General features: G+C 41.1%; 2 protein-coding genes across 2 annotated transcripts; both read right to left on the bottom strand.

The window, feature by feature from the left end:
- Nucleotides 1-2,036: 2,036 nt before the first annotated feature.
- Nucleotides 2,037-12,251, bottom strand: pcca (propionyl-CoA carboxylase subunit alpha). The gene is made up of 23 exons (XM_084376452.1): nt 12,162-12,251; nt 10,828-10,905; nt 10,537-10,584; nt 10,166-10,234; nt 9,785-9,898; nt 9,550-9,603; nt 9,310-9,441; nt 9,016-9,052; nt 8,423-8,501; nt 7,444-7,546; nt 7,087-7,181; nt 6,607-6,757; nt 6,244-6,387; nt 5,647-5,721; nt 5,449-5,517; nt 5,234-5,309; nt 4,932-5,145; nt 4,571-4,673; nt 4,184-4,282; nt 4,037-4,090; nt 3,636-3,776; nt 3,232-3,309; nt 2,037-3,046 (listed from the first exon to the last, which is right to left on the bottom strand). The coding sequence occupies exons 1-23, from the start codon at nt 12,213-12,215 to the stop codon at nt 2,978-2,980; spliced, it is 2,136 nt and encodes a 711-aa protein (XP_084232578.1). The 5' UTR covers nt 12,216-12,251; the 3' UTR covers nt 2,037-2,977.
- Nucleotides 12,252-12,440: 189 nt separating this feature from the next.
- Nucleotides 12,441-20,629, bottom strand: LOC311270506 (NLR family CARD domain-containing protein 3-like). Its single transcript, XM_084375420.1, has 12 exons — nt 20,553-20,629; nt 19,586-19,763; nt 19,126-19,255; nt 18,890-19,027; nt 18,683-18,796; nt 18,510-18,588; nt 17,185-17,413; nt 15,288-17,073; nt 15,015-15,188; nt 14,552-14,725; nt 14,059-14,105; nt 12,441-13,964 (listed from the first exon to the last, which is right to left on the bottom strand). The coding sequence occupies exons 3-12, from the start codon at nt 19,212-19,214 to the stop codon at nt 13,423-13,425; spliced, it is 3,372 nt and encodes a 1,123-aa protein (XP_084231546.1). The 5' UTR covers nt 19,215-19,255; nt 19,586-19,763; nt 20,553-20,629; the 3' UTR covers nt 12,441-13,422.
- Between the last annotated feature and the right edge of the window lie 754 nt (nt 20,630-21,383).

Below are 21,383 nucleotides of genomic sequence, written 5' to 3'. Positions count from 1 at the left end.
GTCCTTTATTTCCTTATTAACACTAACTTTGTGCATACAAAATAGTCAAAAACAAGTGCTTGGGTGGAAAACCAGTCTATTCAAACAGCAAAATACTAAAACTACATGAACTTGCATAATTTCCACATTTATGACTTGTAAAAATGTAATGAACGACATATTGCTGGATTTGAAATCTCACTGGCTACATGATGCATCAATCACCCGGAGGTTGGTGTTTATAAGTGGCTAAGGAGAGAGGAGAAAAGAGAGAGTAGGTCACTGCTGACTTCTTTCCCCACAACAGATAAGTCCTGTGATTTTCAGGCTGATATCATTAAATTTGACCATTTACAGCAGGGGGAACGCATCCTGACAGCTTGGACTATTACTGTCAGATACTGTTCCCCCTCTGTTCAATATGAAAGAAGGCTCACACATCTTTCAAATTCATACTGCTGACTTCTTTCCCCACAACAGATTAATCCATTGATTTTCAGGCTGATATCATTAAATTTGACCATTTACAGCACGGGGAACGCATCTTGACAGCTAGGAGTATTACTGTCAGATACCGTTATCTTCTGTTCAATATGAAAGGAGGCTCACACATCTTTCAAATTCACACTGCTGACTTCTTTCCCCACAACAGATAAGTCCTGTGATTTTCAGGCTGATATCATTAAATTTGACCATTTACAGCAGGGGGAACGCATCCTGACAGCTTGGACTATTACTGTCAGATACTGTTCCCCCTCTGTTCAATATGAAAGGAGGCTCACACATCTTTCAAATTCATACTGCTGACTTCTTTCCCCACAACAGATTAATCCATTGATTTTCAGGCTGATATCATTAAATTTGACCATTTACAGCAGGGGGAACGCATCCTGACAGCTTGGACTATTACTGTCAGATACTGTTCCCCCTCTGTTCAATATGAAAGGAGGCTCACACATCTTTCAAATTCATACTGCTGACTTCTTTCCCCACAACAGATTAATCCATTGATTTTCAGGCTGATATCATTAAATTTGACCATTTACAGCAGGGGGAACGCATCCTGACAGCTTGTAGTATTACTGTCAGATACTGTTCCCTTCTGTTCAATATGAAAGGAGGCTCACACATCTTTCAAATTTATATGCTGACTTCTTTCCCCACAACAAACAAGTCCTGTGATTTTCAGGCTGATGTCATTAAATTTGAACATTTACAGCAGGGGGAACGCATCCTGACAGCTTGTAGTATTACTGTCAGATACTGTTCCCCCTCTGTTCAATATGAAAGGAGGCTCACACATCTTTCAAATTCATACTGCTGACTTCTTTCCCCACAACAGATACTGTAAGTCCTGTGATTTTCAGGCTGATATCATTAAATTTGACCATTTACAGCAGGGGGAACGCATCCTGACAGCTTGTAGTATTACTGTCAGATACTGTTCCCCCTCTGTTCAATATGAAAGGAGGCTCACACATCTTTCAAATTCATACTCCTGACTTCTTTCCCCACAACAGATAAGTCCTGTGATTTTCAGGCTGATATCATTAAATTTGACCATTTACAGCAGGGGGAACGCATCCTGACAGCTTGGAGTATTGCTGTCAGATACTGTTCCCCCTCTGTTCCTGACATCTTTCCAACAACAGATAAGTCCTGTGATTTTCAGGCTGTGTCCTCATGATATATCACTCCATTCATAAATATGTCATTAATTAGAGACATGTATGGCTCGAGTGAGGCCATTACAACATGGGACTCCAGTGGTCTACTGGGACTGCAGTGATCCTTCCTGTTTCGTTGTTTCAAAACATGTGAGGAAAACTCTGCACAGCATGACTAAGCTACTAGACTTTCTCACTGTCATTTCTTGACTCATTTACACAGATTTTTCCTTTAATGTATGACCCATTTGTAAGCGAGAACTGGTGTTTATTTGTACGTCAAAGTCCCATGTATATCAGTCACTCCATCAGTCATATTGTGACATCTCTTTTCTTATTACAACTGTTTCTAATGTAGTCGGACAGCAGTTTAGTCAGAGACAGGCAGAGTTACTGTATGTAGAAAATAATGAGCACTTTATTGCTTGTGTAGTGTCTTGTAGGGTCTCAGATCAACAAATTTACAACTATATTCCTACTTTTTCCTACTTACCTCGAGTGTTATCAACACACTATTTGGTACTGTAACACTTCATAACAATCATAATGAATGGTAAATTTATAGTTAATTTCACTGTGAACAAACAATAAAATGCTTCATGAACCATTTATTAAGCAATTGTTTATTGTACAGTTGGAACGTATTTTGATAATACTCTGTAAATGGTTAAATACTGTTTAGCTCATCTATAAACATTATTTGGATGGCCATTATAAAGTTGTAACTGATGTTTATAAACCTTTACAATTGTTTAAAATGGTTCATACAGCATTTCATTGTTAACAGTGAAATAACTTTTAACTAAAGTGTAATCAACTGTAAATTTGCCATTTGTTAATGATGGTTGTTATAAAGTCCTTAAATTTTGTTTTCAGTCTTACATTACTGCCACTTTCTGGTGCTAAAATCATAGAAAAAGTGGCAGACATTTCCTATGTAGACATCTCAAAACCTTCACACATTAACCAATTAACTTGCTGCAAGGCCAGACAGCATAGTGGCAAAGTGAGAAAATAATTTTTGTAGGTGAACAAAAATTAACAATCAGGTCTAGAAAATACAAAAAGTGGAAGCACAACACAAAGCTGTTTCAAGACAGTTTCATCCAACCCAACAACATACAGTAAAGGAGTTTGACATGTGGAAAAGACACAAACACAGCTGATACAACTCAGCTCTGAGTCACCATCAGGGAAACTAAACTTCGCTGGGGGCCACTGTATAGGCAAGGAAAATCTAGAGTCTGTCCACAGCGGAAGATCCACACTGGCAGAGAGGAATAAGGCTCATCCTGGTGCTGATGTCACACATCAAAAGGACAAAGGTGGTGTTATTCAAGCTCCACCAGCAGGTCTCCTTCTCCCACCGTCTCCCCTGGTTTACAGTGGACTTTCTTAACCTGAAGGGCAGGAGATCACACACAAACAAGCGCAGTTAAACATTAAAACATTCAAGGCCAACGCAGTTTATAGAAAATATGCACTGATTTCATCGTCTGATTAAGCAACACGCACATTAAATTCTCTGAACTCAATATCAGCAGTTACTGATAGACACTTCACTATCAGTATTTCAGATTGTTACCTTTGCTTGTTTGACAGCAGTCAAACTGTTCTGCATCTTCATAGCTTCAATTACACAGATCTCCTGACCCTCTGCAACCTACACACATTCACACACACACAAACATTTGACAGTGTGTAAAAAACCATGGCTTAGTAGCATTACAGTTCAACCTATAGTGTTAGCAGCTTGACTATCTTAAAACATTGCTAATAAAATGGAGATGGAATAGTTGAATAGCTTTAAGACCTCCTTCACCAAACAAGAGGATGTTGACAAAGATAATATCCAGTAAATACCCACTCCTGAAAATATTGTTTATCATTGTGACAATGTTCTCAGTGTTAAATGTAATGGATAATGTGTTAGTAAAGGCTTCTGTATGTACAGTATGTTATAAACTTCTACATATTGGGATGTGTTACCGTATCTCCAGGCTTGACGGACACAGCCACAACTGAGCCTGGCATTGGTGAACGCAAGATGCTGCTGGTGTCTTCTGCAACTTTCTCCGGCATGTAGGAGTTCAACTCTGCCGCCAACTTGGACATAACGCGTACCTTAAACTACAGAAGAATACACAGTGTGAGAAACACCGGAAGGAGGTGTCCATTTCTTCTGATGAGAGGAATTGGTCCTATAAAATAGCATAGCGAATACTTAAAAGGGAACATTTTTTTTAAGAACAATTAAATGTTACAGTTAATTAGGGTTTAACCTAACCCCAACCTACACTATAGCCTGCTTAGAAAGCGTAACACTAGAGACAGCACCGTATGCGTGTGTGATTATGTAATTATAATGACATGCAGACACGCAGCCTTACTGATGTTCCCAGGTACTGCAGAACAATCCGTCCTGAAGCATCTCTGGACAGACACTAAAAAAAGAAAAAGGATAGTATTAGACAATGCGTGCAATATATCATCTGTGTGTGTGTGTGTGTGTGTGTGTGTGTGTGCGTGTCTGTTACCTGTAGCATCCTGTCTGTGCCGTTGATGGTAAGTGGCAGCAGTGTGGAGGCCAAGTTCCACTGTCCACTAACTTCCACCTTTCCTCCATCCACCTCCACCTACAGAGACAAACGCAGATTATTCTGTTCCTTAAGGGACCTGATGTCTGGTTTAGACAGTTGAAGTCTGCAGTATTAATCTCCAATGAACAAAATTATGAAAAGTTAAAACAAATATGGAAAGGTGTCTTCTAACTTCTGACTGGTACATGATTTGGTATCACAACTTTAATGATTTTTTTTCTTATCTTTACAGTAGAGACAGGCTCAATGCGTCAAGGTCACTCAATACCTTAACAGGAATAATGACATATTCAATTTGTTCAAGGGTGCACATTAAATACTCACAATATAAACATTTCCTGATTTGGTAACCTCCATGGAATAGCATCCCTCGCCCAGCTCTGCACACAGCTCCCAGCGGCTACATGCTACAGGGGTGGGGGAAACCCTGTAACACATATACACAGCTCATTTTATGTACAGATATATATTTAACCAACATATCATTTATTTTACTATACACTTTACACCCTGTATGTTTGATGTTTAATGGAGCCCTACATTTCACACCATTCAATATATAAAACATATGAAGTCTTGCCTCTCTGTGCTCAGGCTCTATGTGGGCACATCACTAAAAAAAATGGATAACTGATGGTAGGGATGGTGTGTAACAAACTATAGCCCCCCAACATCAAGCACTTACCTCAGGTCGCCCAGGACATTCTGTGAACGGAGCTGAGCAGTGATATAGAGCGCTGCTGCCGAGGCCAAAAGCTCCCTGCGGTTGTCCACTTCCAGCTGGTGCCCCTTGAAGCCGTCGGGGTAAACCTCTGGCAGGAAGTTGGTGCTGATATCGCCAGAAATAAAGCGTGGGTGGGTGATGATTTCCCTCAGGAGGGGGATGTTGTGGGTCACACCTGGAGAGAAGAAGAACAAACGTCATTACAGAAAGAAAACACATTTTTAAAAGTGCCTGTGTGTCACTGTGAAAATCTGTTGGTGTACCTCTGATAACATAATTATCCAGAGCGTCCTCCATCTTGGACAGGGCTTCAGCTCGTGTAGCTCCATAGGTAACCAACTACAAACAGATACCAGAGGAAATTATAACAGAAACACAAACCCTTTATTTTGTAATCAACGTTCTGGTGGTGACTATGTTCCTAAAAAGTAGAAACACATCACTGACAAAACCGCGCTACATTTAATACATCCCTGACCTTAGAGATCATTGGGTCATAGTAGATGCTGATGTCACTTCCCTCCTGGATGCCGCTGTCTACACGGACCTGACAGAGCGAGGAGCAGACAAGAAAAAGTTCATATTGGCAGAATATAATTTGAAAAACAAAACAAACAAACTACAAACTATAGTATATGAGTGAGAACTGGATGTGCACAAACACACACACACTTACATTGCTGAGGTTGAGAGGCTCTTGGTATTGAGACAGCCGTCCAATGGAGGGAAGTCCAAAAGACTTGTAAGGATCCTGACAGAACAACAGAAAAACGTTTCACTCTCAATAGCACCATCAGCTGAATGTTAGATCAAGTTTTAAATGTTTATGAAGGTTCTTAGTCATTCAGGTCATGGTAATTCTAAGTGCTGTATCGTAGGCAACTGGACTTGTTTCAGTTTCTTGAAGACGTTTCACCTCTCATCCAAGAGGCTTCTTCAGTTCTAACTAACTGGAGGGGAGTCGCAGGCTTTTAAACTCTGTGTGGGAGTGTCATTACAGAGTCGTTGAGGACATGTGTGAGCTCTGAGTTTCAGAGTCATTAGGGCCACTTGTGGGTCGTTGACCCAACCGTCCTTCATGTGGGTTGCTAGGGCTAGGTGAGCCCAGGTGTGAATGGCTGTTAAGCTGTCTGGGGAGGTCGAGATATTTTGGCTTCATGTGCCACTGAACAACTTTCATAAGAATCAGTGGGGCTCCACCTCCAACACTGTATTCAAGTTTTAATGTAACATCCTTGCTGTACACCCATCACACACACACACACACGCATACCTCAGCGTAGACTCGACTCTCAATGGCCCAGCCGTTTATTGGGATATCTTCTTGTTTGTGCAGCAGTTTGTAACCCTTGGCAACCCTGATCATCTGCTCCACCAGGTCCAGGCCAGTAATACACTCTGTGATTGGGTGTTCCACCTGGGGTCAAAGTTCAAACAGAGAAGATACAGGTTTCTTTAAGAAAAAGGTGTAGGGTAGGAGTTTTATTTCTTTTTCTGCATTTCTTCTATCCTACACTTCACAAACATGAAGAGGGGTCTCATGTTCATTGAGGGTCTTTCTAAGTGAAAATAAAGAGAATCTAAACCCAACAGTCAGAACTGCACTACATCCACATCCAAACAGCCCCACGCTGACCTGTAGACGTGTGTTCATCTCCAGAAAGAAGAAGTTCTTCTTAGAGTCCACCAGGAACTCCACTGTGCCAGCAGACGAGTACTGGACAGCCTTGGCCAGCTGCACTGCCTGCTCACCCATCTCCCGCCGTGTCACTGAGTCGAGGAAGGTACTGGAGAGGACATGACACCAGACGCTCAGACTCACCTCAGTGGTGCAAATGGGGATTGTAATGGAAACAAATACCAAACCTTTGAATTTTCTTTTAGATACGTACAAAAGGAAGAATTCAAAGCCTCCTATGTCTTTACTGTATGGGAGGCTGCTCTGCACTGCTCTCTGTACAATCACTCTTTCATTGCATTTGCTTATAGTACTATTGCAAATACATGAGATATGATTCGTATTTATATTTCAATTCAGTTGCAGCATACGATACACAAAAAATATTACTTATATTAAAAAGCCAATCACCACATAGTGCCAGAGTTTGTCACTAACCTAGGAGCCTCTTCCACAACCTTCTGGTTCCTCCTCTGGATGGAGCACTCCCTCTCATTCAGCCACAGAGCATTACCATGTTTATCAGCCAGCACCTACAACAAGCACACAGTGCTCCCTGATTATCTCTGGTGAATGACTTTGATTTTCATTTTTCATCTTTTTGCTTTTTGTCACAGTAGCTGCTAACACAACAGTTAATGTCACAATGATCCATTATTGATATCCAGTGTAATAATTGAAACCATATAGCCAAATCACACTCTGCAAAAGAATACTGCATTCACATGACAGACTTTAGGGTCAGCAATAATGCAAAAAAATCCCTCACACACTTTGTGTGCACATGAGTCGTACCTGTATCTCTATGTGTCTGGGGTTGTCTATGTACTTCTCAATGAGCAGCCTGTCGTCTCCAAAACTGGATGCTGCTTCCTGGGACGAGAACCGGAAACCTTCCCTGTAACAGTGAACACACACACAAAGTTGCAGCGGTAATAAAGGTAGCAAATACAAAAATCAGTCTTACAACATCCAGTGCTCCGTAGTAAGAGTAAAACGTAAAAGTAGATCTCTAATAATAACAGCAGTTCGTAGATGATTTACGAGATTAAGTAGTAACTGTAGAAGTAGCCTGAGGAAAGTAAACTGAAGTCGTTGGTTTAGCAGCAGGAATTTCATCTGAGGCATTTCAAATAGTTAAGAGTCCCAAAAGTAGCCTGTCGGAGCTGTAACTGTATTTGGTAGTAGTTACTGTGCTAAGTTTCTAAAAATGTTTTACATCATGTACCACCTCAGAAAATATCAGGCTTTCCAAGTACCACCGTTATGAATGCCGTTAAAATGCAGTAGCATGGCCTCGTCTGAAAGCACAAGGTATTCGTTGTATTGACGTATCCAGAAGTTTAACAATTTGTAAGGCAGACTTCAATGTGTCGTCACAAGAAAATTCCATTCAAGTCTCCTGCTCAACTGTGATACTTGGGAATTTCAGAGGATTCGATGCTGAATGGATTTATCATCCAGTTGTTAGCCTCAGCCATCACTGGGAAATATCAAAACTGTTCTTTTGTAGTGTTTTTGAACCTTTCATTTTGCCTCACTATCTTGCCATCACAGTTTGAGTTTAACTCATAACTAAAGGATGACATCTGTGCGCACAACTATCCTTCCTATCTTATAGGATAGGAATTTAACTATTACCACCCAAAACTAACTGAAAGTTTTCCTAAGTAAGTGATCCAAAGTTAGTACAGAACAAACCATGTCCTTAATTCAAAGTAACTGCCAAAATGACAGCATCACTGCTGTTAGGTCTGTATGGTAAAAACATTACCTCGTCTCATCGTCATTCCAAGCAATCCTCATTCCTTTCCCTCCTCCTCCTGCAGATGCTTTGATCATCACCGGGTAGCCTAGCAGCAACACAGAGATAAATCAACACCGCAATTGTAGAGGTGCATCTGTAAAACTGAATCCTAGTTTTAACCACACAAATTTGACAAATCTTTGACAAGAGGAAGATATAAAAGAATGAAATGGAGACAATTGCTTGGTGTGGTTTTTGGTGATGTCAAGGTTAAGGGGCTACGAAGCTGCAAAAGGATTCACCCACATGTGGTCCAGAGTCCATCTGGTTATTTGTGGCAGCAGTTTGTAAATACATATTTCTACAGGGAACAGAACTGTCGCATTGCATTTACATTAAGCCCTCTTCTGAGGCTGACTGAAGAAACATAATGATAAAAAAAGTGTGTGCATGATCTGGCAGATAATTCATCAAAGTTGCAAGAGTAAAGTGCTGAGAGTTGCATCATTCTCGCAGAAGGGGAAAAAATGGGTGTGGGTCAAATGGGTGGAAAATCTTTTTTGCAGACAAACACAGCGACAAGTACTGTACACTAAGTGTGTTGAAAAATGCTGACTTACCAATTTCTTGCGAAATCTTCACAGCTTCCTCAGCAGTCTGACACAAAGAGAGGCTTATGGTGAGTGATCATGAACTAAAACATTACTGACAACTGTGCAATAATTGCCTCACCATACTATCTAAGATTTGTCTTGATGAATGACAAAACGTCTTATTGTTACAGGACACAATTAAGCATACATTTGATAATACTTACTATACCATTCACACATTTTTCAATCAATATTCAGTTAAAAAAATGTGGTCAATAAGGGAGAGAGCACGTAAATAGAGCTGTGTATATGTCCCCGTACCTTGACGACTCCATCAAACCCTGGGATAGTGTTGACCTTAGCAGCCTTAGCGATCAGCTTGCTCTCAATTTTATCCCCCATTGCCTGGATAGCATGGGTGTCCGGGCCAATGAATGTCACGCCCTCTGCCGCCTAGCAACAAAAAAACAATACTGTGACATTTACCTTATCAGATCATACTGATACCAAGGTCCAGAATAAACTAAAATAAGAGTCTACCTGATTCTGTGTATTACTCACCAGTCGCTTTGCAAACTCTTTGTTTTCAGACAGAAACCCATAACCAGGATGAACCTTTACAGAGAAAAGAAAAGTAACTTTATTTGTTGTGTTTCAACTTTGAAATGATATATCCGTGGATGTTTTCTAGAGATTAAACGGTAGAGAAATATTTGGCAGGTCACATGGAAGACAGAATATCATGCATCCCATCTACCCACAGTCTCATAATGAAATGAGTAATAGAAATGCTTACAGCTTGAGCTCCAGTGGATCTGACGGCATCCATGATGGCGTCCATGTTCAGGTAGCTCTTACTGGTGGGGGCGGGGCCAACACACACTGCTTCATCTGCCATCTTTACATGAACCTAGACACACACAAACACAGGAAGTTAAATCCAAATGTCATCTCAACAGTACATGTTTTTTAGTACAACATTTTTTTATTTGAGGCCGAACTGTCCCTACTAAAACCTACACTGGCAAGGTAGTATATAGTAGAGGTGTTTTGTAGCTTTGAGAAGCAAAACACCTCGGCAAAAACTCCTCGAGTGGTACCTCTCCTGGGTAAAGGAAGCAGAAGTTGACTAAACTGAACTACAATAAACTCTGGATGAACGCAGGTGGCAACTTACAGCACTGGAGTCGACATCACTGTGAACAGCTACAGACTTGATGCCCATTTTCTGACAACTCTTGATCACCTGATGGAAAAACACACAACATTACTGTTGTAATAAACATTACACACTGCGAATTATATTGTTCATAGTAGAAAAGTAATATTAACAAAACTGTGAAAAAAGCAGCAAAGTTTGTGGCCCAGATGATAATACTGCAGGGTTGTCCCACCATGCCCTCTGGGTTTTTTTACAATCTCCTCCATTTAGTGTGATGTGAGGTAAAGCTCCAGTGAGTGTATGTCTTTAGGTGTCCAACACTAATCCTACGACAGCTTCAGTTGGATTTAATGTAGAGTATATATCCTTGTGTTGGCCAGTCTTACCCTGCAGGCAATCTCTCCTCTGTTGGCGATAAGGATCTTATCAAACGTCTGTGGAAAGAAACAGAAGACAGATTTGGTTTGTTTAACACCGACACAACAAGGACTTTTCTTTACTTCACCTTTTTGTCAGAAGACAACACTAAAGCAATGTTTACCCCTGACTCTTTAGCACTTTTGTTTCAGAAATCACATAGATCTTAATCAAAAATCACATATAAAACATAAGCCTTGAATACATGGATGGTTACAGTCAAAGAGCAGGAGAAAAAGAAGAAGAGAGATGTGCATTACCTTTTCATCAGGATTGTACACGGTGGAATATTGAGTTTTGCAGTGCAGCGTACAGCATCTGGACTGGAATGCGGCATACTGCAACACAGACAGAAACACTATATCAGGCTACTATAGAGTGCTGGAGTAACGAGGACTACAACCTGGATTCAATTAGCATTTTTGTACATCCGGTTCCCTTGTCAGAAAGTCAGAAGCTTCAAGCTTCAGCTCATTAACACATATTTTCATTAACTGAGGTTGATTATAACCAATGAATACATTTTAACTGAATGTATCAATAAATCCATATAGTGGCGATACAGCACGCAGACTGAGATGATCTGATGATCTCCATGCTTTGTTTGTGTTACAATATTAATGAGAACACCCCAGAACACTGTTTGAACCTGGAAAGGTGGCAGGGTCCGCCACATATAAACAAAGTAAAACAGTATGAAGTTGTGGTGTCCTTTAAGGTCAGTCTGTTTATTCAGTCATGAAAACGAAGAGAGTAAAAAAATGAAGATCCTTCTCTTCTGATTAAAAGTACATAGTGCACCTTTAAGCTTGTGTCAGTTGTACACTAGGTGTCCATGGATCACTTTTAGTCATGGGGCCCCCTGGTGGGCTAGATCGGTGGAGCATGACACCTTTTATAGGATCCAGTTAAAAAAAACAAAAAAAACTTTGGATCAGCTGTCTGCACCATTGAAACTTGAGCGATCGAGCTGCGTCTCGCCACAACATTTAAAATGCAACTGCAACAGATTAAACATTATCAAATAAATACGTGAATAATAATTTCAGACAGCACAATCCTCAGCTGACAGTGTCACAACTAGACAAAATGCACATGCTGTTTGTTCCAAAGTCAAATTAAGATGGAGTCAGTAGTCAGATGAAAGTAAGTTTTGGGGTTTGATGAACAGAATTGACGCCGTGTATTTAAATTGTGCGATGAAGAAGAATGACTTGTATAACACACAAGATATCTTTAAAACAGTCGTCTGGAGCACAGCCTGTCTGAGACAATGTCAAACTTGCACTTGATTGACGATCTCCGACAGAAGAAACGCCAGGACACAGTTTTTACTTCAGGAGCTTCCGGCAACATTTTTTCACAATTTCAACAATATGACTGTTTACTGTGTTTATCATCTAATGTGTGATTGTGTGTGTTTCGTGTTATCTTTCTGCCTTCGCCGTCAAGAGCATTCAGTCCTGTTACTTGTCACGAGCAGGTTATGAACTATGCAAACAGCTGTCATGTCGGTCGCGTGCTGTGAGTAAACACACAGCCGGCAGGTTGTTAAACGAGCTCGTGTAGTGCAGACAGACTCTGGTCAGCTCACCTTTCCAGCGAACAGGAGCCTGTGCAGTGATGGAGATAGTCTGTGCGCCGCCATGTTGCCCAACTGTGACCGTCAACCACGCCACCGACGTGATTACGTCACATCTTTAGAGAGAGCGGAGTGGCGGAGAGAGAGGCGTCAACTGCAGTCACATTTTTTTTTCTCTCAACTTTATTGAAAAGCTTTATTCATTAAGCTTAGAAAGTGAAGATTCATAATAAATATTTATATAAAATAGAAAAAGACAGACGTGTTTGTCCCATTTATTAATACATTCAGTTTGGAGCCACTGGGTCACATGACATGGAAGCTATTGAAAATAAATGCTGAATTTTCATAACAAGTATTCATATAAAGTAGAACAAGCAGTAAAATGTAATAAAAACAGGCGTGTCTTATTTGCCCCATTTATTAATACAATTCGGCATTAGTTTGGAGTCACTGGGTCACATGACATGGAAGCATTTAAAAATAACAGCTGAATTTCGATGTAAAATATTGATATAAAATAGAAGAAGCCTTAAAATCCATTAAAAAGAGGTGTGTTTTATGTGGCCTGTGTATTAATACAATTCGACATTGGTTTTGCTTCACTGGGTCACATGACATGGAAGCTATTGAAAAATAACTGCTGAATTTTCATTATAAATATTCATATAAAATAGAGGAAGCAGTAAAATCCGATATAAAGTGGTGTGTTTTATGTGTCCCAATTAGTAATACAATTCGGCATACAAAAAAAATCAAGTTCATAATGAAGAAGTTATTAGCATCAGCAGAGGAATAATCAGTAAAACCAAACATGTTCCTCAATAAGACAACATCCGGAGTCAACATAATAAATGTTCTGGCATAATGAAAAGGGACTTGGTCAGTAGTTTGGTTGACACTAACTAATGTCTCTCTTTTTACTGATTTTCACTGATGTATGAAAGTAGAAGTGAGCAAAACAGTGAAGCCTGATTTAAAAATCCTTCATTTTATACAGTTCTGTTATTCATTTGGACATTTTTTTTTTCTTTCACAACATTGGTGTGTGGTTTACAGCATCATTTATTAATTACAATCATCCCAAAACTTTGATTTCAGCGTGCATATACATTCCCACCCCTACACTTTACCCTTAAACATGGATCCTTTCATCCCAGCATCCTTTGCTCTCCTCTTACTTCAGCCAATCATTGTGCAGCTCACTCAACCCCATCTTCCACGTCCATCAGTTGGGTTCTCACCAACATCGGCTGTGTGTGATCCTGAACTCCTACAGAGAACACAGAGACACAGAGGAACCGGACTTGTCAGCCGAGAACCTGAACCCAGGATAAAGAGGTTCAGTGAAGGTGGTGTTGACGGTATGGAGGTGGATCAGAGTGTCAGCGGAGATCCGGTAGAAGGACAGAATGCCAGCCGGATAGTCCACATACACTGCTGCTCTTTTTGAGACAGAGGTGGAGGACGGGGGGATGGACGTGCCTTTGTTATTGTGCCAGACGTAGTAACGGACATCCCAGCAGGTCAGACTCCAGGACCGATCATTCCTTCCAAACACACAGTCATCACTATCTCCTCTCCTTCTACTCCCTCTGTAACTGATTGATATATCAACCTGTCCGCTCCATTCGACCTCCCAGTAACAGCGACCAGTCAGACTGTTTCTACACAGCACCTGAGGCCAGTAGTCAAATCTGTCTGGATGATCGGGATACGACTGATCCTCTTCGACATGCGTCATCTTCCTGTTGTCGTAGGACAGTCTGATCTGATTGTTTACTGTGTTTGTGTCGAGTGCGAGTTCACAGGAATCTGATGGAGAGAAGAAGACACAATACAGCTGCAGTTATTACACGATCATCTCTTCATTTATCAACAGAGATTTGAATGAGTGAAACACACTTACACTTCCTCAGACCTGGTCTCAACCATAGGACTCCGCGAGGCTCCACACTGAAAACATGGACATCACTGTCATACGGAGTTTGTTATTCTCTACAAATGTACTTGCAAGTTGACATGTAGCACTAAGTATAAACCAGCTGATTTTTTTTTTTATTTCAGTCGAGTCTCTAACATAAACAGATTTCTTTTTCCACTTGGGGTTCAGTGGAAACTTCTGGCTTCCCAGCTCCTGAGGGAAGTATCTCCTCCCCTACGGTGGACTTTAAAAGCGCGAAAAATGCTAGTGTAGTTAGCTACTGTGGAAACATGGCAGTGCAACATAGCAGACTTTGTGGAAGAGGACCCCAGCTCACCTCTGCAGTTATAAGATGCTCATTCTAAGGCAACGAAAACACAACTACTCTGTTTCAGGTTGTTTGACACTGATGAAAAGACGCTGACTAGAACTACTACCGTTCCCTGACTTTTTCTGTCTGTATTAATCCTGTTCATACCTTAGAGTGTCAAGTCTCCAGCGCTGACCCTCGAGTCCAGCCGTCAACAGCTTTACTCCTGCATCTCCTGGATGATTATAGCTCAGGTCCAGTTCACTCAGATGGGAGGGGTTGGAGGTAAGAGCCGAGACCAGAGAAGTACATCCTTCCTCTGTGATCAAACAGCCCGACAACCTGCGAACACAAAACGCACGTCTCAATATGTATGGATACTGAGGGCTGGAAGATCACTGCGGTACACATATAACAGTACTGACGCCCACTGTGGGGTTGGGCTCATTACTATTATTGTTAACGTCCATGAACAATCACATTACAGTAAGAAAACAAACATAACACTTCCGGTTGCACAGAAAGTTATTCACACAGTCTTACTAACTTACTAACTAACTATAGACATTACTCAGGTGAGGAATTTATCCATATATGGAAAGGAAAGTTCACCAGATTGATAAATCCTGACCTGAGAGTTTCCAGCCTACAGTGTCGACTCCCCAGTCCAGCAGACAGCAGCTTCACGGCTGAATCCCGCAGGTCGTTGTTACTCAGGTCCAGCTCTATCAGACTCGAGGACTGGCAGCTGATAACGGAGGACAGGGCTGCACAGCTTCTCTCTGAGAGGTTACAGTCAGTCAGTCTGAAGAAAATGTGAAAAGGAAAATAAAAGTTGTATTTTATTTTTAGCACACTATAAATGTGACAAAACAAAGCCAGCTACATGTATCTCTATACTTACAGCGCTTTGTTGGAGGCTTTGACCACTGGCATCAGCTTCAAAAGAGCCTCCTCTGACGCAGAGTATTTCTTCAGGTCAAACACGTCCAGATCTTTTTCTGACAACAGTAAGATGAAGACCAGAGCTGACCATTCAGCAGGAGAGAGTTCATGTGTGGAGAGACTTCCTGATTTGAGGCACTGTTGGATCCCCTCCACAAGAGAACAATCATTAAGTTCATTCAGACAGTGGAACAGATTGATGCTTTTCTCTGGCGGCAGATTCTTGTTGATCTTTTTCTTGATGTACTCGACTGTTTCCTGAATGGTCTGTGAGCCATTTTCTGCTTGTGTCAGCAGGCCTTGGAGGAGAGCCTGATTGGCCTGCAATGAAAGTCCCAGGAGGAATCGGAGGAACAAGTCCAGGTGTCCATTTGGACTCTGTAAGGCCTTGTCCACAGCATTCTCGTAGAACAATGTCCCTGCAGAATCTTCTTTTCTTGAGGTTGTTTGTTTTTCTGACATCAGATTGACACCAGAGTTGATGAATGTCAGATGGACATGAAGAGCAGCAAGAAACTCCTGAACACTCAGATGGATGAAGCAGAACACCTTGTCCTGGTAAAGCCCTCTCTCCTCTTTAAAGATCTGCGTGAACACACCTGAGTACAGTGAGGCTGCTCTGATGTCGATGCCACACTCTGCCAGGTCTGATTCATAGAAGATCAGGTTGCCTTTCTGCAGCTGCTCAAAAGCAAGTTTTCCAAGAAACGCAATCATCTTCCTGCTGTCTGCTTTCCAGAGTGGATCCGTCTCAGCTCCACCGTCATACTTTACACTCTTCCGTTTGGACTGAACCACCGGGAAGTGGATGTACATCTCAGTCAGGGTCTTGGGCAGCTGTTCTTCCTGTCTGGATTTAAACACACCCTCCAGAACTGTAGCAGTGATCCAGCAGAAGACTGGGATGTGGCACATGATGTGGAGGCTTCGCGATGTCTTGATGTGGGAGACTATTCTGCCGGCCTGTTTCTTGTCTCTGAATCTCTTTCTGAAGTACTCCTCTTTCTGTGGGTCAGTGAACCCTCTGACCTCAGTCACCATATCAACACAATCAGGAGGGATCTGACTGGCTGCTGCAGGTCGTGTGGTTATCCAGAGGCGAGCTGAAGGAAGCAGTTTACCCCTGATGAGGTTTGTCAGCAGAACATCCACTGAGGAGGACACTGAAACATCAGTCAGGATCTCATTGTTGTGGAAGTCCAGAGGAAGTCGACACTCATCCAGACCATCAAGGATGAACACAACCTGGAAACCTTTAATCCAGGAAAGTCCTGCTTCTTTCATTTCACTAAAGGAGTGGTGAACAAGTTCCACCAAGCTGTACTTTTTCTCTTTCAGCACATTCAGCTCTCTGAAAGTGAATGGAAATGTGAACTGTATGTCCTGGTTGGCTTTGTCTTCAGCCCAGTCCAGAGTGAACTTCTGTGTCAAAACTGTTTTCCCAATGCCAGCCACTCCCTTTGTCATCACAGTTCTGACCGGCCCATCCATTCCAGGCGTGGGTTTAAAGATATCTTCATGTCTGATTGTTGTTTCTGGTCTGTCTGGTTTACTGGATGCTGTTTCAATCTGTCTGACCTCATGTTCATGATTGACCTCTCCAGTCCCTTCTTCTGTGATGTAGAGCTCCGTGTAGATCTGATTCAGTGGGGTTTGGTTTCCTGCTTTAGCGATCCCCTCGAACACACACCGGTACTTCTTCTTCAGGTTAGATTTAAGTTTACGCTGGAAACACAATGGACCTCCTGAACACACAATAAAGCAATATTGAAAAATCCTTTTGTCTGATATCTCTTGAGACATTAGTAAATGTCCAATTTATTCAGCATGTTAAATCTTTGGAGAAATTCTCTTACTGCTCTGTAGACGGTCAGCTAGCTCCTCTTGCATCATTCTCCTCAGGAAGTGTTGTGTGATCGTCAGAAACGCCTCTTTGCTGCTCCTCCTCTGCTCTCCATCCTCACCGTCCAACACCTCCTTGTCCTCCTTCTGACTGTCTAAGCATTCTTGGTAATCTGAACTCAGAGTCTTCTGGATCTTCTTCAGCTCGTTCTTCGCAAAAGTGACAATGTTCTGCTCCAGCAGCTAAAACAGATTGTATGTAAATGAGACAATCAAACTGTAATCATGGCTAATCACTGAACACATATGTTGCCAAGGGACAGGATTCAGGTATCTGAAGTGATCTGGTTTCCGTTTTAGTGTTGTAATACTCGAGATCAGTCTCGGCCTCGAGGCGAGTCTCAAGACCATTTTTTGATGGTGTCTGTCTCATTTCTACCGCATTTTTACTGTGTCTTGTCTCGCCCTACCTTGGTCTTGGTCTTGACTTTGTCTCAACCCCTCAAAGTCTTGACTACAACACTGTTCCATTTGTAGATATCATTTTATAGAAATAAGGGCTACCGTACATCATCGTCAGACAATAGCCGATGGTTTTTGAGATTGATCCAGGGCCTGTGTCGTGCCAATGTAGGTATCCCCGACAGAAACTGTTTCCCCTGGCCACGAAGGTGGAAACAGCGCTGCGCTTGCTTACACCCAAGTATATTAAAACTAACAACAATTGCATTGTTTAATTCAATGTTCTGGTGTTGTAATTATCTACGAGGTTTTGCAACATGACCCACCCATCAAAATAAATGCTTTTATTCTTTTGTACGTCGTAACGCCGTACTACGTACTGAACGGAAAAACCAAGGCAATAATTTCCTCCTGTGATTGACATATAACACGCTGTAATTCAAGTCCTGGTATGGAATTTGTCGAACTAAATAAACGTTGATATCCAAAATCAAGATCACTGTGATTGTTTTGTGGCTTCAATTACGTCTATTAAATCTACTTCACTCGAAATGTACTATAATGGACAGATGAAGCCTGACGTATTATTTCAGACTGTTTACCTGTCTGCCAGATTTTGTATCCCCCCCCTCAAAATGGACAGATGAAGCCTGACCATCAAATAATTTATTTTATGTGTACTTCAGATACTACTCTATAACCTCTGTGATTATGAACAAGTATCCTCTCTTCTAGCCAAAGATATGGGGGGGAAACATATTATTTCAGACAGCAACCTGTCTGCCATACATTCAATTGTATGATGGTGTTCTTTTCTTTTTTGCGTTGGGATTATTGTGGAACAGAATAGATGTAAAGTTGGTTTACATGTACAGACCACAAATATGGTTTCCAGGTTTGTTTGATGTTGCTGGGCGGACTGATCACTGGGAACCTCTGAGCAGTCCTGGTAGACTCTGTGGAGGAATCGAGCAGAATATCTCATTACTCGTCCTGCTGATCCAACTGATTTTTCCAGCATACTGACTCTTAATGTCAGTTACAGCTTACATCTGATCAGCAGATGGATGTCGTCCCTTAAAGGTAATGAAATGTTGCTTCGACTGGTCGCTCTTGAAGGACATACAGCTGGGTTTAGGAGAGTCTGGTCTCTGCTGCTGGATCCTGAAAAACAGCACAGATAGATGTGGAAGGAAATTGTGAAAAATATGTTACAACTCGGTCACAAATGAGTTTTTGTCGGTGTCGACACCTCACCTTCTATTATCAGATTTTTTAAAAAGTAAAGGAGGTTCCATGGACTCATTACTCTTCATGGACACACAGCTAGGTCCAGGTTCAGGTTCAGGTTCAGGTTCAGGTTCAGGACAGTCTGGTGTGTGTCGCTGCACTGGTCTTCAACACAATACACAGAGCATTAAATGTGAATAATTTTGGAGTGATTTGAGAGCTGAGCTTCATGGAGAAGAGACAGTTAGAGATCGTCACCTCACCTCTGAGCTTTAGTCTGGCGGTCATGTTCCCCACACAGAGTGGCTTTAGAGGGAAGGACTCCCTTCTCTCTGCATCCACAGTCGTTCATAGCAGCGACCACACGTTCACACAAACAACCTGCTGTTCAACCTGTAGCCAATTAGACAAAGCATAGTTATGTTACTTCTTTTGCATGCCTCTGTCTGTCCTTACTCCATAATGACAGTAAACTGGGAATTCGATTAAATTAAAAGATCTAATCAAGTGCTTGACTTCAAAAACCAAAGTGGATTGAAGGACAGTAAACATGGATATTAAAAAATCATCAAGAATCAAGACTCTATCAAAGTTAAGCCTGATCTGTGATAAGAAAATTACTTGCTGTTCCTAATTTAGTCAGCTGTACTTTCAAACCTTGAGAAGGAAACAAAGCTGAATGGTGGCAGTAAAATGATGTTGTGAGCAGCTCACAAAGCTCACCTGCGTTCAGCCAGGGGTCAGTAACCAGCGGGAACTCTAATCCACAGGAGGTGAAGAGGTCATAAGACTGGTAGTTAGATGTTCAGGTGGAGGCAATCTGGATAGAAAAAGTCCCTCATGTGTCCTGTCATAAAAATTTCCAGCAAAGCTCCTCCCAACACAAAAGTAGCATTTCTCTCTGAAAAGTAGTGGAGTATAAGAGGCAGGAAATGTAATTGCTCAAGTACATCAAAATATTGCAGAAGTTGTGTTAATGTACTTGGTTATTTTCCATCTGAGTTGATTTCCACATATCAGAATTTCATTATGTCCTTTTTTTTTTCTTTTATGGAAAACAGGAACAATATGCAAAGATTTCAGGTTACAAATCAAACAATGGCAGCCAGCGCATACAGATCGAATGGTCCCATTTTGGGGGTATTTCTTATTTCATTGTCGTAAGACTCGTAATGGTCCTTTGAAGAGTGGTGTGCAGAGTGGAAATGATTCTTGTCCAAGTTTAGAAATAAAGTTTGAAAAAGAAATTCACTTTCTCCAAATAAACTAAAAGACTGCATAAAGAAAATATATGGCCGAGGTTCATCTTTCCTCTTTATTTTGATGGTGTCAACTGTACATCCACAGATGAACAGTGTATGAATTGTAGCTTTAGTTTTTACTCACTAATTATAGGGATACATGACATGAATTATGTTATTTAGAATATTTCTTTACTTTGCAGTCTGTCTGCATGCACAAACACTGCTGGTAACATACATTTGTGAACACAGACCACACTACACCACACTTTAATACATCAAAATTAATATCAAAACACCCCTAAGCCTTACTTATATGACTGAGCATGGTCCAGTTAACTCACTTCTAGCATAATTGTAGGCATTTCACACAGACTTAGATGGACAAATGGACAACAAACAGTGTTTGGTTGGAGACATTTGGTGGATAAGGTGAACAAAAAACTTACCTGTAGGCTACTTCATGACGACTGCAGTCCAGCGGCTCAGTGTCTGTCTCAAACACGGTGTGTTTACTTTGAAAATCACGGTGATTATCACTCTCAGTTGTGGGAAAGTGGCGGAGATATCACTGTATAACAGTTATGAATTACCTAAATGATTTAGGCTATTCGTTGTTAGGTCAACGCCCAACTTTTACTTAGAAGGCTGTATCCGACACTCGACTTCCTTTTTCAATGTTCATTGTACAAGTTGGATAAAGGAACAAGCTGCATTACGTGTCTTACACAATGAAATAGGGGAAAAACCCAAAATGGGGTGTTTCATTATACAACGGAAACAATGGAGATTCATTTATACTTCATGCACGGACCGACCTCGAATGAAAGCAAAGCAAATGTACATAAAGTACATATATTAGATAAGTACATTAATTGTGGTGTAATTAGCTTTTATCCCATAATTTTAATAATACAGAGGAAAAGAAAAACTCGTGGTACATACACTATGCTAAATAAGTTAATGCAACACTTTTCATTTGACTCCATTCACATGCATATATGCACCCATATCCCAATATCCTAATTTTGAGTCGTGTATATAGAAAATTAACACACAATCTGACAGAGGTGATAGACTTTTTGTTGTTTAGCCTCTCAGTATTACTGATAGGTCTGTCACACTTGAGCTATTGGTGCCTTTGACACTAGAGGGCACCAATAGCTGAAATTTGCATTAGGTAAAACAATAATAGTTATATTTCAACAAGGTCATGAAGAAATGATTATTTTATGATTTGTGATTATTTAATTCACATAATTTATTGTATTATTATTATT

The sequence above is a fragment of the Pagrus pagrus genome, assembly GCF_965226575.1.
Source record: "Pagrus pagrus genome assembly, chromosome: 15".
NCBI lineage: Eukaryota > Metazoa > Chordata > Actinopteri > Spariformes > Sparidae > Pagrus > Pagrus pagrus.
Note: the sequence above shows the minus strand (reverse complement) of the source record. Positions and strands in the feature narration are given on the sequence as shown.